The 15,692-nt window shown below is 41.6% G+C and overlaps 2 protein-coding genes across 2 annotated transcripts; both read left to right on the top strand.

The window, feature by feature from the left end:
- Positions 1-11: 11 nt before the first annotated feature.
- LOC117311623 (protocadherin alpha-7-like) lies at positions 12-5,121 on the top strand. The gene has a single exon (XM_033853279.2). The coding sequence runs from the start codon at positions 2,045-2,047 to the stop codon at positions 4,511-4,513; it is 2,469 nt and encodes an 822-aa protein (XP_033709170.2). The 5' UTR covers positions 12-2,044; the 3' UTR covers positions 4,514-5,121.
- A 2,583-nt stretch (positions 5,122-7,704) lies between these two features.
- Positions 7,705-15,590, top strand: LOC117311621 (protocadherin alpha-9-like). Its single transcript, XM_033853274.2, has one exon. The coding sequence runs from the start codon at positions 9,390-9,392 to the stop codon at positions 11,856-11,858; it is 2,469 nt and encodes an 822-aa protein (XP_033709165.1). The 5' UTR covers positions 7,705-9,389; the 3' UTR covers positions 11,859-15,590.
- Positions 15,591-15,692: the final 102 nt, after the last annotated feature.

The raw sequence follows: 15,692 nt of genomic DNA on the forward strand, positions 1-15,692 counted from the left end.
GTACCCTGAACTGGCAGGCGGATTCTTAACCACTGCGCCAGCACAGGCTTAGTTGCTCCGCGGAATGTGGAATCTTCCCGGACCAGGGCTTGAACTCGTGTACCCTGAATTGGCAGGCGGATTCTTAACCACTGCGCCACCAGGGAAGCCCCACACAATAGTTCTTAAACACATACTTAAAAGTGACAAATAGACTATTGTTGTATAATCAATAAAGAGTGTCATTTGTATAAATAGTGATATCTAACAACCATAAAAATAGTATGCTTTCTTAGGAAATAGAGAAGAACCATAGGCATCACTCTTGAGTAAACATTTAGAAAATATTCTAGGATGGTCTCTAAGGACATGATGCTGTGTCAAGAATGATTGAATTAACAAGACCCAGCCCCTGGCTTCAAGAAGTTTATAGAAAAATAAAGATATCTGTCATACATAAATATAACCATCTTAGAGGCAGAATATTATAAGAGATACAAGAGATGTAAATCACTGTGATTGTATTGAACAGAAATATCCACCTATTTCCCTTGTTGAAGGAGTCCTTCAAGAGTTTTGACATTTTAGTGGTTTTTAAATGGAAAAGTTTCCTTTGGGAGAATATTGAGTATAACCGGTATTCTTGGCAACAGAGGAACTTAAGTAAAGTACACAGAAAACCCCAAATGTGCCTGGACACAGGGAAGTCTGTTTTGGTTAAAACATATAGTTCCCATAGGAAAGAGTATGAGATAAAGCAGGAAAAGTAATATGAGACAGATCTCTTGGGTAATTTGAGTACTTGACTAAGAAATTTTGACTCACCTCTCACATCATTTGACAGCTATCAAAAAGAGTAAATCCATAGGAATAAAAGGTGTTTTTCAGGAAGATGACTGCCAGGATTAAGAGAAGGATAAATGGAGTTGTGACAAGATGATGCAATAAGAAGCTATTGCAATAATTCAGGATAGCAGCATTATTTAAAACTCATTTAGGCAGATATTAAACTTGGAAAGCCATAGCATACAGACATTAATTATTTTATTTGCAGTTGGGAAGATGGATGTGAAACATTAAAAAAAACTTACTCTGTTAAGTAGAACTAAAAAGGATAAAACACCCCAAGCTTGATTAAAGGACTGCTTTAATTAAAGGACAGTTGAGTACCAACATTTAGCTGATGAAATAATCTTAATCATGTTGGAGATTGTAAAAACAGGTGGATACTCATAAAACATGAGGCTTAGAAAGAGTGAAAGGAAAAAAGATATAAGAACCATGAAATCCTGAAACAGAACATGTAAATTCTGATGAAAAGAGAAATTCAGAATACTTCGTCCTCGCAAAATGCACTTAATACAAATTCTTCCTTTTCAAAGATACCCCAAACCTTCCCTTATTGTACTTTCTTAAGACAAGTATATGAATTAGTTGCTAATATTTCTTGCTTCCTAAAAACAACTTTTCTAAGTTTTTCTTCCACTAGATTCTTGAGATCCTGGGTCCCTAGAGAGAACAGGAGTTTCCTTAACAGAAATCTAAGAAAATGGAGCTTCCTGGACTCTGAAGAGAGGATTTTAAAACTTAGGGTTGCTAACATAATTTTATTTGTCACTTGGATTGTTATCTTTATTTTAAAACTTTGTGGAAAAACATATTTTCAAGGCTTGAGAACTACAATTATGGTCACACTAAACATCCAGAAGTGAAATATCCTAAGAATGCCTTCAGCCAGCATGAGAAATGTTGTCCTACACTTTAACAAATATTTGTAGAAATTCAGAGATTGAAATAAAACTTTGCACCTTATTAATATAAAGTTGATTTTTGTAATTCGTACTTACTTTTTGGGCCACATGATGTCGCTCTTTACCATGAAATTCTCTTAATTCAAGACAAAACTAAGCCATCCCTTTTCACATCGGAAAGAGTCTCCACTATGTTTCAGTACCCGGAGGTTGAACAATGGCGAGCCTATCAGGATAATAAAGAAGGGATAAGAAGATTCCTCTAAGTTTTGCGACAAGTTACGCAGTTTAGAATAAAATACCAATAATTTGAAATGTACTCAAATCTAGGCGACTCGGGGAACAGGCATCTACTGCTATTTTTTATAATTCTCATAGCCTGGGAGACCGGGAGCGGCCAGGTCCACTACTGGGTCCCGGAGGAGGCCAAACACGGCACCTTCGTGGGCCGCATCGCCCAGGACCTGGGGCTGGAGCTGGCGGAGCTGGTGCCGCGCCTGTTCCGGGTGGCGTCCAAAGGCCGCGGGGACCTTCTGGAGGTAAATCTGCAGAATGGCGTTTTGTTTGTGAATTCTCGGATCGACCGGGAGGAGCTGTGCGGGCGGAGCGCGGAGTGCAGCATCCACCTGGAGGTGATCGTGGACCGGCCGCTGCAGGTGTTCCACGTGGAGGTGGAGGTGAAGGACATTAACGACAATCCTCCCGTGTTCCCCGGAACACAAAGGAATCTGTTTATCGCGGAATCCAGGCCGCTTGACTCTTGGTTTCCACTAGAGGGCGCCTCCGATGCAGATATCGGGGAGAACGCTCTGTTGACTTACTGGCTGAGCTCCAATGAGTATTTCTCTCTGGACGTACCAACCACTGACCAACAGGTAAAGCCTCTGGGACTTGTATTACGAAAACCTTTAGACAGGGAAGAATCTCCGGAACTTCATTTAGTGCTCACGGCCACTGACAGAGGCAAACCTGAGCTGACTGGCACAGTTCAGTTACTCGTCAAAGTGCTGGACGCCAATGACAACGCCCCAGCTTTCGACAGAACACTCTATGCGGTGAAATTACCAGAAAACGTTCCCAATGCAACGTTTGTAATTAAACTTAACGCCTCAGATTTAGACGAAGGCTTGAATGGGGATATTATTTACTCATTCTCTAGTGACGTTTCTCCAGATATAAAATTTAAGTTCTACATAGACTCCCTAAGTGGGAAGATTATAGCAATAGGACATATAGATTTTGAAGAAAGTAAAGCCTACAAAATTCCAGTAGAGGCGATCGATAAAGGCCTCCCACCCCTGGCTGGTCACTGTACAGTTCTTGTGGAAGTTCTGGACGCTAATGACAATGCTCCAGAGTTGACTGTCACTTCCCTGTCGCTTCCTATCTCAGAAGATGCTCAGCCCGGCACTGTTATCATCTTGATTAATGTGTCTGACCAAGATTCTGGTGCCAATGGGCAGGTGACCTGCTCATTAACGCCCCAGGTCCCCTTCAAACTGGTGTCCACCTTCAAGAATTACTATTCGCTGGTTCTGGACAGAGCCTTGGATCGCGAGACTGTGGCCAACTATGAGGTGGTGGTGACCGCGCGGGACGCGGGCTCGCCTTCCCTGTCGGTAACAGCCACCGTGTCCGTGGAGGTGGCCGACGTGAACGACAACGCGCCCGCGTTCGCGCACCCCGAGTACACGGTGTTCGTGAGGGAGAACAACCCGCCCGGCTGCCACATCTTCACGGTGTCGGCTCGGGACGCGGACGCGCAGGAGAACGCGCTGGTGTCCTACTCGCTGGTGGAGCGGAGGGTGGGCGAGCGAGCGCTGTCGAGCTACGTGTCGGTGCACGCGGAGAGCGGCAAGGTGTACGCGCTGCAGCCGCTGGACCACGAGGAGCTGGAGCTGCTGCAGTTCCAGGTGAGCGCGCGCGACGCGGGCGTGCCACCTCTGGGCAGCAACGTGACGCTGCAGGTGTTTGTGCTGGACGAGAACGACAACGTGCCCGCGGTGCTGCTGCCTAGGCTGGGCAGCGGGGCGGGAGCGCTGAGTCAGCTGGTGGCTCGGTCGGTGGGCGCGGGCCACGTGGTGGCGAAGGTGCGCGCGGTGGACGCGGACTCGGGCTACAACGCGTGGCTGTCGTACGAGCTGCAGCCGGTGGCGGGTGGCGCGCACAGCCCGTTCCGCGTGGGGCTGTACACGGGCGAGATCAGCACGACGCGCGCCCTGGACGAGGCGGACGCGCCACGCCAGCGCCTGCTGGTGCTGGTGAAGGACCACGGCGAGCCGGCGCTGACGGCCACGGCCACCGTGCTGCTGTCGCTGGAGGACAGCGGCCAGGCGCCCAAGGCCTCTTCGCGGGCGTCGACGGGCGCCGCTGGCGCGGAGGCCGCTCTGGTGGATGTGAACGTGTACCTGATCATCGCCATCTGTGCGGTGTCCAGCCTGTTGGTGCTCACGCTGCTGCTGTACGCGGCGCAGCGGTGCTCGGCGCCGCCCAGCCAGGGCGCGTGCGGGCCCGGGAAACCCACGCTGGTGTGCTCCAGCGCGGTGGGGAGCTGGTCTTACTCGCAGCAGAGGCGGCAGCGGGTGTGCTCTGCGGAGGGGCCGCCCAAGGCAGATCTCATGGCCTTCAGCCCCAGCCTCCCTCCATTCTTAGGTTCAGAAAACGCGGGCAAACTGCAAGATGTTGATCATTGCACGGAGGTAGGTCCATTTAAACTGATATTAAAATATTTAAGACGAAATTTTATAATTTATAGTATTTCACATTTATTTTCCTTTTTATAATATATGGCACGTTTTCACACTTCAGTATACAAACGTTCCTGTGGTTTAAAAATATTTAAAATTAATCGTTTTTTCCCCCAGATTTATTGCGATATATTTGGTGAATAGCATTGAGTATGTTTAAGGTATAAAACGTGATGATTTGATACATGTGTATATGGCGAATTTAATCGCTGTTTCTCAGTGCCATCAGACATTAACCATTCTCCATTGTTGGGTTTCTATTCAAATTCAAATTTTTCTTGGATAAATTTCTTCTTACTGAATACGATTTTATTCTTTGTAATACCTAACTTTCTGAACCCTAACAACAACCTGTTTATATACATTCCTCCAACCCTAACAACCTGTTTATATACATTCCTCCAATGTACATTTATATACATTCCTCCAAATAGCATTTATTTTTCATTGTATGTAGTTTTAACCTTACTTCATATACTATGTTTCGAGAATATTTACATATTTTCTGGGGATTACTTTTACTTTAAGATCAGAGCCCATCCATTTTATTTTCTTCTCTCTCTTAGGGTCTGTTACTTAAGTATAGAGAAACAGATATTACTATATATACTACATGTATATAGTGTTTATTGGTATTTTAAGCAGTTTAGTAATAAAGTACAGAATAATAATTTCTCTTCAAAATTTGCATGTTTTCATTTTCTTACCAAATTTATTATAGACCAGATAAAAATAAAACCAAAAGTGAACAAATATTTAATATTCCTTTCAACAGAATATCAAATAGAACATTGTACTATTTCAAGATATGTGCTTTATTATCAGATACTTTTTTAGTCATGTCAATAACAACATTTTTGGAGGATCTATGTATAGTAACTAATTTCTTTTAATCTGATAAAAATCTTCTTACTTCTAATGATTAATATTGAGGAAAATACTATCAGCCCTTTGTAGATGAGTTGGAATATTATGGAAAAATATTTCACATTTAAACATATTTTATATATGACTTAGAAAAATAATTTGATTAGAAAAATTATTAATTCCATTCTTACTGTTCAAATGGTTAATTTATAAATCTTTATTACACAGAATATGCAGGATGATTAGGACTCATTAATTCAAGTTAACATTTTTAGTTTTGTATAGTAAAACTTTGAGAGTCCAAGAATGTTTATTATTATTTTTTTAATCTTTTCATTTTTTTGTTCTTGTCTTTTTTAAATCTTTGCTTCTTGTAACTGTTTGACCTGGCTTGATGTTAGTTGGTCATAGATTTTGAGCATATTCCTTTGGAGAGAATGGTGAAACTTAATGGAATGGAATGAATGGTTTCTGGAACGCTCAATTCTTAATTTGTTATTAATATATTTCTTAATTTCTTTAACATTTATGACCAGCAATGTATGACATTTTATTTCCTTTGCTTACCTGTAAGTAACCTGAAACTAGTATTATTTTGTGGTTTATTTTATATTTCTCACAATACCTTCAGTGCCTAAATTTTATTTGGCTATTAAAAGCACATTACATGAAAGAAATAATTTTAATCCTTAATTTTAATGGCTGTGTTGTTTTTGTTTTTGTTTTTTTTGCGGTACGCGGGCCTCTCACTGTTGTGGCCTCTCCCGTTGCAGAGCACAGGCTCCGCACGCGCAGGCTCAGAGGCCATGGCTCACAGGCCCAGCCGCTCCTCGGCATGTGGGGATATTCCGGGACGGGACCGGGGCACGAACCCGTGTCCCCTCCATCCCCCTGCATCCCCCTGCATCGGCAGGCGGACTCTCAACCACTGCGCCACCAGGGAAGCCCCAATGGCTGTATATTTTTAAAATATGTTTATCTGTACTGTACTGTTTGAATCAAATGTGGAGTTTCTCCCTTGTGAAAGTGATGGTACACTTAGATTTTCTATTCTGTCTATGCCTACTGATTCTTGGATATAACTTTAATTACTCAATTCTCCTAAATGTTTAATTGGTTTTTAAAAATTCCTTAATTAGAAATAAGACACTTAAAAATAAAAGAAACAAGACACTTTCCATCACCTACCATTTATTTGACACCTCTCATCATTTCGATAATTTTAGTTCTGTGTTCCTACAACTCTCTAATTGATATTCGAATTTCATTTTAGGGGTGTGCTTATCACAAAGATGGAGTCAAAATCTAATCTGTATTTTAACACTTTGCACTCTTCTATGTTAATGGTTTTATTTGTTTATTTTTAACTTTTTATTTTATATGGGTGTATATAGTTGATTAACAATTTTGTATTAGTTTCAGGTGAATGGTAATGATTTTAGCTATTAAATATTTCCTAAATTGAAAGGTACCAGAGGTCAGTTATTAAATACTGTGGATTCTGGAGCTTCCTGGATTAAAACTCCACCTCTTCCAGTTTTTTTCATATAGCCTTTGATAAAGCATTTATTTCAATTCCTTGGTTTCACATTCTACGCGTGATGAATATAAATTCTATTGCATAGAATTTTTGTATCAAGTAAGTTAATATTTATAAAGTTGCTTATAAAACATCTGTAAAATACTATGTGCATAACAAAATTTAGTTATTATTCAAAAGAGTTCAAGGAGTTAATAACTGGAAAAAGAAAAACTAAAATGTTAGAAAGTCATTATGGCCTTCTATATTACTCTTATTTTATGTAAAAGTTATCTTTTGTGAAGTTATTTTCAGGTTAACCTACAATGTGTCAATATTTTGAACTCTTTGTGATAGAATTAAAAAACTCATCTAAAAGTCAGTTTCACCAGTTTTGGGAAGTCCAATTACCATTGTGGATGTGGAAAACCTTTTGGAATCTAGAAATTTAGTTAGATAAAGTCTTCTCAAGGAAAGTTTAGACTATCTTGTGTTGACAGTGATGTCTTTTTTCATACTTATAAGTTGCTTCAGATCATTTAGAGGTCTGAGTAGGTGTTTGAAATCTTTGTTCTTTTCCATTAATGGTGTTTTCCCTTCCTCAAAAATAAGTACACAGTATGTTTTGATGACGATTTAAAAGTTAGTAGTAGTTACTGCCTGTTAACCATGGAAGTAGACCATTTATATAGAAAGTGTTATAGAATAACTTTTAAAATATAGTCATCAGTCTTCATTAATCATTAGTAGGACCCTTAGGGGATTCCAAGACCATGTTAGCATGCCAGGGACCACTGAATTATCAAAACCCAGCCTCTGACATCAAAACGTTTGAGATAAAATAAATATATGGGTCATACAATGAAAGACAAGATATTATAACAGGCCCAAAAGCAAAGCTGGGGTTGAAAGAAAATCACTCCCTATTTGTCTTTCTGAAGGAACACTTGAAGAGGCATGGTGTTTTCAATGGTTTTTAAAAGGGTAAGTTACCCTGAGAGAATATTGAGAATAATGAATAATTCTGTGAAGGAGAAAATTAAGCAAACTTGAAGACACACAAAAGCCTCTATATGACTGGAAACACGGAATCGTCCACTGTGGTTAAAACATATGGTTCACATAGAATAAAGTCAGAAAAAGTAATATGAAAATATCTCTTGATTCTGAGTACTAGACTAAGTAACTTTGAGTAGTAGATTAAAGAATTTGGATTCTTCAGAAGTAAATTGGGAACTATCAAAAGATCTTGAGCAAAAAAATTCAACACCGTGTTTCAGAAGATTGGATGGAAAGACAATCTAGGAAGCTACTGCAATAATGAAGGATAGCAGCAATTAGTTAAAAACGTTTCTTAGGCAGGTAGCTGTAAGAATATGAAAGAAAAGATAGATATACAGGAGCATTAATGGTACCATAAACTGATAATTTTGCCTTTACTCTTGAAAAGCACTAAAATCTAGATGTAATTAATCTACTTGCAGTTTAGAATGAGAGTAGTTCACAAATGAGCTTTCCTTGTTAAATAGATACTAAGAAGGAAAAATCCCAAGCATAACTTTAAAAACAGAAATTGTCCTAAGTACTAAGGATGAACAATAATGAAATTAAAATGTATGTATTATGAAAAGACATAATGTAAACTATATTGGGGATTGTAAAAAGATATTCATAAGTATTAAGGCTTGGAAAAATGCAACTATATAGATATAGGAATGCAACACATTTCTGAAAAGAAATCACATTAATTCTAATAAAAAGAAAAATATAGACTAGTTTCCCCCTACAAAATATATTAAAGCAAATTCTTACTTATATTAAAATATTTTACATATATTCAATTCATGAAATTACTTAAGAAAATACTTCAATTTGTTGCTCAGTTTTCTAGATTTATTTTTTTTCAGACATGAGCAAGTTTCTTTTTCATCAGTAGATTTCTGGTCTCCTAGAGACCCTAGGAACAGTGAGTCATCGAATTCTTCTAGGCAGAATCCTAAGTCTACGTATGTGGGAGATCCTGAATTACAGAACAAAAGAATTTTCCAGTTTAAAATCCCTGGTTGTTTAACTGATCATTTTAATTCTCACTTCATTTCTGTGATTATTTTTAAATTGTGTGGAGAGTTTAGTTTCCTCAGGTAACAGAAAGCCACAGTTTTGGTTTATACTAAACATTTAGCTGCACTTATTTCACATGAATGCTTCCAACAAGAGAAATGTCCTTCTCTATTTCATCAACGATTAAGAAAAAATTCAGAGAATGAAACAAAACTTTGCAGGATAATGGCGAAATGTTTATTCATAGAATATGTACTTACTTTTGGGACCACGTGATGTCACTCTCGGCTGAGAAATTCTCTGATTCAAAGCCATCTTTTAGGCTTTGGAAAGACAGTCCGGTCTTTTATAGTCTCCTAGGGCAGAACAGTGACGAACACAGCAGGATGGGACTGAAGGAATCAGAATATTTCCCCTAGTTTTGAAAAATTTTTCGCTAACTATAAAAAAGATCGAGTATTTGAAATGTTGTACTCAAGTCGAGGCGACCAAGGGGACCGGGATCTACTGCTACTGTTTATCATTCTCACAGCCTGGGAGACCGGGAGCAGCCAGGTCCACTACTCAGTCCTGGAGGAGGCCAAACACGGCACCTTCGTGGGCCACATCGCCCAGGACCTAAGGCTGGAGCTGGCGGAGCTTGTGCCCCGCTTGTTCCAGTTGGATTCCAAAGGCCGCGGGGACCTTCTGGAGGTAAATCTGCAGAATGGCGTTTTGTTTGTGAATTCTCGGATCGACCGGGAGGAGCTGTGCGGGCGGAGCGCGGAGTGCAGCATCCACCTGGAGGTGATCGTGGACCGGCCGCTGCAGGTGTTCCATGTGGAGGTGGAGGTGAAGGATATTAACGACAATCCTCCTGTGTTCCCCGGAACACAAAGGAATCTGTTTATCGCGGAATCCAGGCCGCTTGACTCTCGGTTTCCACTAGAGGGCGCCTCCGATGCAGATATCGGGGAGAACGCTCTGTTGACTTACAGGCTGAGCTCCAATGAGTATTTCTCTCTGGACGTACCAACCACTGACCAACAGGTAAAGCCTCTGGGACTTGTATTACGAAAACCTTTAGACAGGGAAGAATCTCCGGAACTTCATTTAGTGCTCACGGCCACTGACAGAGGCAAACCTGAGCTGACTGGCACAGTTCAGTTACTCGTCAAAGTGCTGGACGCCAATGACAACGCCCCAGCTTTCGACAGAACACTCTATGCGGTGAAATTACCAGAAAACGTTCCCAATGCAACGTTCGTAATTAAACTTAACGCCTCAGATTTAGACGAAGGCTTGAATGGGGATATTATTTACTCATTCTCTAGTGACGTTTCTCCAGATATAAAATTTAAGTTCTACATAGACCCCCTAAGTGGGAAGATTATAGTAACAGGACATATAGATTTTGAAGAAAGTAAAGCCTACAAAATTCCAGTAGAGGCGATCGATAAAGGCCTCCCACCCCTGGCTGGTCACTGTACAGTTCTTGTGGAAGTTGTGGACACTAACGACTTTGCTCCAGAGTTGATTATCAAAACGCTCTGGCTCCCTGTCAAAGAGGACGCACAGCTGGGGACAATCATTGCCCTGATCAGCGTTATTGACCGAGACGAAGGTGCAAATGGACAGGTGACCTGTTCTGTGATGCCTCATGTCCCCTTCAAACTGGTGTCCACCTTCAAGAATTACTACTCGCTGGTGCTGGACAGCGCCCTGGACCGCGAGAGGGTGGCAAACTATGAAGTGGTGGTGACCGCGAGGGACGGGGGCTCGCCTTCGCTGTCGGCCACAGCCAGCGTGTCCGTGGAGGTGGCCGACGTGAACGACAACGCGCCCGCGTTCGCGCACCCCGAGTACACGGTGCTGGTGAAGGAGAACAACCCGCCCGGCTGCCACATCTTCACGGTGTCCGCTCGGGACGCGGACGCGCAGGAGAACGCGCTGGTGTCCTACTCGCTGGTGGAGCGGCGGGTGGGCGAGCGAGCGCTGTCGAGCTACGTGTCGGTGCACGCGGAGAGCGGCAAGGTGTACGCGCTGCAGCCGCTGGACCACGAGGAGCTGGAGCTGCTGCAGTTCCAGGTGAGCGCGCGCGACGCGGGCGTGCCGCCTCTGGGCAGCAACGTGACGCTGCAGGTGTTCGTGCTGGACGAGAACGACAACGCGCCCGCGGTGCTGCTGCCCGGGCCGGGCGGCGGGGCGGGCGCACTGAGCCAGCTGGTGGCTCGGTCGGTGGGCGCGGGCCACGTGGTGGCGAAGGTGCGCGCGGTGGACGCGGACTCGGGCTACAACGCGTGGCTGTCGTACGAGCTGCAGCCGGTGGCGGGTGGCGCGCACAGCCCGTTCCGCGTGGGGCTGTACACGGGCGAGATCAGCACGACGCGCGCCCTGGACGAGGCGGACGCGCCACGCCATCGCCTGCTGGTGCTGGTGAAGGACCACGGCGAGCCGGCGCTGACGGCCACGGCCACCGTGCTGCTGTCGCTGGAGGACAGCGGCCAGGCGCCCAAGGCCTCTTCGCGGGCGTCGACGGGCGCCGCTGGCGCGGAGGCCGGTCTGGTGGATGTGAACGTTTACCTGATCATCGCCATCTGCGCGGTGTCCAGCCTGTTGGTGCTCACGCTGCTGTTGTACACGGCGCTGCGGTGCTCGGCGCCGCCCAGCCAGGGCGCGTGCGGGCCCGGGAAGCCCACGCTGGTGTGCTCCAGCGCGGTGGGGAGCTGGTCTTACTCGCAGCAGAGGCGGCAGCGGGTGTGCTCTGGGGAGGGGCCGCCCAAGACCGACCTCATGGCCTTCAGCCCCAGCCTACCTCCGTGTCCTGGATCTGTAGATGGAAGTGGAGACCCACAAGCTTCTTTGGACTCCTCTGGGAAGGTGGGTTGCTCTAATATTTTGTTTTTTTATGTATGTATTCATTTAGTCTTGCAAAATATTTTAATTATCCTATAAGATACTTTTAAATAATTTTTATCCAATTTTTTCTAGTTCTGCCAGGATGTTTAATTTTATTTCCGGAAAGTGAACCTTAACTTTGTAACTGACTTTTGCTTCGACTTCTAGTTGAGAATTATTATAAACCATACACTGAACAGACATTTATTAGAGCTGAATCCATTTTATTTAAAACCTGTTGTGGGAGTCATATTGAATTCCTGATTAATTGCTGCCACCGACCTGAAAACTATTAGGTGAAAACAAATTTAGTCATTACACATTAACTGCATCACCACTCTATCAAATGATAATTTATTTCTAAAGTAAGCATGGTAGTTTAGTCTAATTATATTGTTTTTAAACAACCCCATAGCAGATAATATGCAGTCACTCTTACCTTGTCAACTTATAGTTTCCTAACTTTCTGGAGACACGGCGGTCAGCACTAGTTAGTGTCTGTAACTTCAATAAGCAACTTCCAATATACCTAGAAAACAGTTGCTTTACTTTAGGAATTTAATGTTGACAATAATTGTTTCAAATATAACTCTTATTCCCATTTGTTCAAAATATGTTTCCTTACATTGTCTGACAGTGTAGATCATAAGAAAATGTTGATTGAGAATCTTTTCTACACATAGAAATTTTTTTGAAATTCATGTTTTATCTGATATTGAAGAAAATACTTCCTGAAAGGTACTTTCTTTCCTGAAGAAGACTTTCTCCTTTTATTGAAATTTTCTCTTAGTAATATAATGCTGGGGCATTAAAGATATACCCATATTTCACACTTTGAATTCTCTTGAAATTGTTGTCTGGAACTTGACCAGTTTACATGAGGATTCACTTTTTCTCTCAGTATTCCAAAAGACAGAAATCTGGAGATGAGATTGTGCACCTTTAAAGTCACTACAAGCTAAACTTACATTTCCTGGATTATGGTTTGCAAGTTTCAAATTGGTGGTTCTCCACACTCTATCTTTAGTCCAAGCATTCGTTTTGTTTTTCTAATTTATATCTTAAAAACTTCCTTTATTCTTACATTGCATTTTTGTAATGTGTTTTATATTTCTACTCAGGGGTTTTATTTTATTTTTTATCATGTCAGGTATTTTACAAGGCATTTCTTAATTGAAAATTCAACAGAGCAAGTTAGAGTGGACTTGAGAATAGAGCCACAATGTAACCAGGCACTTGCAAGTAAAAATCACTTAAATATTTCAGTACTTTGTTTCTCTCCAAACGACACATGTTTGGTTTATGCTACAAAGCAATCTATTTTTTTCCCATTTTATTTCTTGAAAACTTGAATATTCTCTGAACTCTTGTCATAAAACCTATGTCTGTTGGCACAACTCACCTTAAATCCAGACTTATACCTTCAAATATCTCTGTCCTTGTACTTTTTCAGGTTCCATATGCCACTTGTACTTGGGCCCAGGTATTTGATTATGTTATATGGATTAAGGGATGCTAGAAGTGTCATTTGCTTCCGCCCCAAAAAACTGCCACCGTTCCTCTAGTATCTTAGAACTAGTATTATTCATTAAGTACTTACTACATATTTTATAATTAAACATTTTACTCTTTATTATTGATGGCTGCATTGATATAAATGGTAATATAGTCCCTTATACTAATCTTTATTCTCTCCCAGAATATGGGCTATCATTGTATGCAAATTTTCAGAAGATCAGTGAACATCTTAGTAATGAATTTATCTTTTGGGTCATCAGGAAGCATGAGCACACTGGGATTCAGGAAATTCAGGATTAAAAACAGCTGGGAAGTCCAAAATAGAGAGGTGAGAGCTTGGAAGACACTTCATTGCTCAATTCAAGCCAGAATCATGAGACCAATAATGAAGCTCCCCTATGCCAGTCTGTTAACTGTAGTTTCTAGATAGGGCTAACTAAGTTATGACTCGATCTCAGACACTTTTGAGAGTGAAAGGGGCACTATACAAATGTATACAAGACCACAGACAAACATAGAGCATATTTCAGGCAAACTGGTTTTTATGGTCAGCCTATCCTCAGGCCTGACAATGCTAACTGCTTTAGCAATATCTGGGGTCCTTATTGAACATTCTGCTTCCCAGACACCACCTCAAGTTTCTGAAATAAGAGGTATTGGCAAATTTGCATTTTAACAAGCATTCCAGGTGATTCTTATCCAACTGAAGTTTTAGAGGCTATAGCCCTATTGAGTTGCTTGGCAAAGCAAGTTCCTATTATTTGACAGGATATAATTTAACTACACTACTTTTCATTCATTATTGGAGATTTGTATTGGGGCATTTATGTTATTACCTGGTTAAAAATGCTCATTAACAGCAATGGAATTTAGTTTATATCATTGCCTTGTGTTGAGATGATTAATCAATGATAAACTTATTTTTAGACTCCAGATAGTAGCTTACACTGAACATTGCTATTGTGGGTGGATAGATTAACTCATTACATTTTAATTCATGCTGTATAAGAAAAGTAACCCTTAAAATCAGAATATGAATAGACTTTGACCCTAAAATCATTCTAAAGGAGTAGAGAAGTATAAAAACAGAAGTTAGAAGCACACATACATCGATGAATCAGTGACCCTCATTCCTGTAAATTTTCTTATTTATTCTATAAATATTCTATTTTTCAGAGTTCAAAATTATTGACTTCTTTAAAAAAATAATTAAAGTAAGAAATTAACCTTTGGATGAGACAAAATCTCCCATCAGTAAGTTTTCCTTTTTTTTTTTTTTTTTTTGCGGTACGCGTGCCTCTCACTGTTGTGGCCTCTCGCGTGCCTCTCACTGTTGTGGCCTCTCCCGTTGCGGAGCACAGGCTCCGGACGCACAGGCTCAGCGGCCATGGCTCACGGGCCCAGCCGCTCCGCGGCATGTGGGATCTTCCCGGACTGGGGCGCGAACCTGTGTCCCCTGCATCGGCAGGCGGACTCTCAACCACTGCGCCACCAGGGAAGCCCAGTTTTCCTTTTTTTTTGAAAAAGAGAAACTTCAACTTTTATCAGTAGCATATAGTATATTGCCTGCACCGCGAGGCATACAGGATCTTAGTTCCCCGACCAGGGATTGAACCCGAACCCCCTTCACTGTAAGCGTGGAGTCTTAACCACTGGACCACCCAGGAAGTCCACCATAGATATATTAATGGAGAATTTCAGTTACTGAATATTTGATTCCAAGAATTTTGAGAGAGAGAAAGAATTTTTTACTGCAGGTGATGAAAAACTTTGACACTTATAAAATTATTAGATAATGCCAAAACTGTATATTTGGGGTATTTGAAAAACATAAATATAACAAAGATGAAATTAGTTGTCTCTGAAATTGGAAATCATAAATTTTTAATTATTTTGAATCAAAATTAAGATTCTTTTTGCCCATGTGAGATGTGTATAAAAAAGTGAAACTTCCCCTGTATAACCAATTTCTCAATAAAAGCACTTTTCTGTCTTCTTAAAGACAGGAACACCACTCAGCCTGTGCAGCAGCAATATGTAAAGGCTTTATAGGGTGACGCCATTCTATAGGTAATCATTTTATCCAAAGAGCCAATTTTGGTCTTGAGCATTATGAAACTAACGTGGCTAAAGTGAGCCCTGAGAACAACTGCCGTTTATGAAGCACTCACTCTCCTTGAGGTATTATACTAGGCACTTAATATATCATAGTTCATGCAACTACCATATTATTATTAATATGTTATGAATGTTATGAAAGTGAAAACTGAGACGGAGATAGGTTAAATTATTTTCCCCAAGTCACACACTAGTAAGTTGGAGACTAGGAATCAGAAGAGAGGAATTTCTGATGTTGAAGCCTGTGATCTCTCT

This window comes from Tursiops truncatus, chromosome 3 (genome assembly GCF_011762595.2).
Source record: "Tursiops truncatus isolate mTurTru1 chromosome 3, mTurTru1.mat.Y, whole genome shotgun sequence".
NCBI lineage: Eukaryota > Metazoa > Chordata > Mammalia > Artiodactyla > Delphinidae > Tursiops > Tursiops truncatus.

Coding starts and splice junctions, on each gene's coding strand:
- LOC117311623 (XM_033853279.2), top strand. CDS start 2,045: ATGTACTCAAATCTAGGCGACTCGGGGAACAGGCATCTACTGCTATTT.
- LOC117311621 (XM_033853274.2), top strand. CDS start 9,390: ATGTTGTACTCAAGTCGAGGCGACCAAGGGGACCGGGATCTACTGCTA.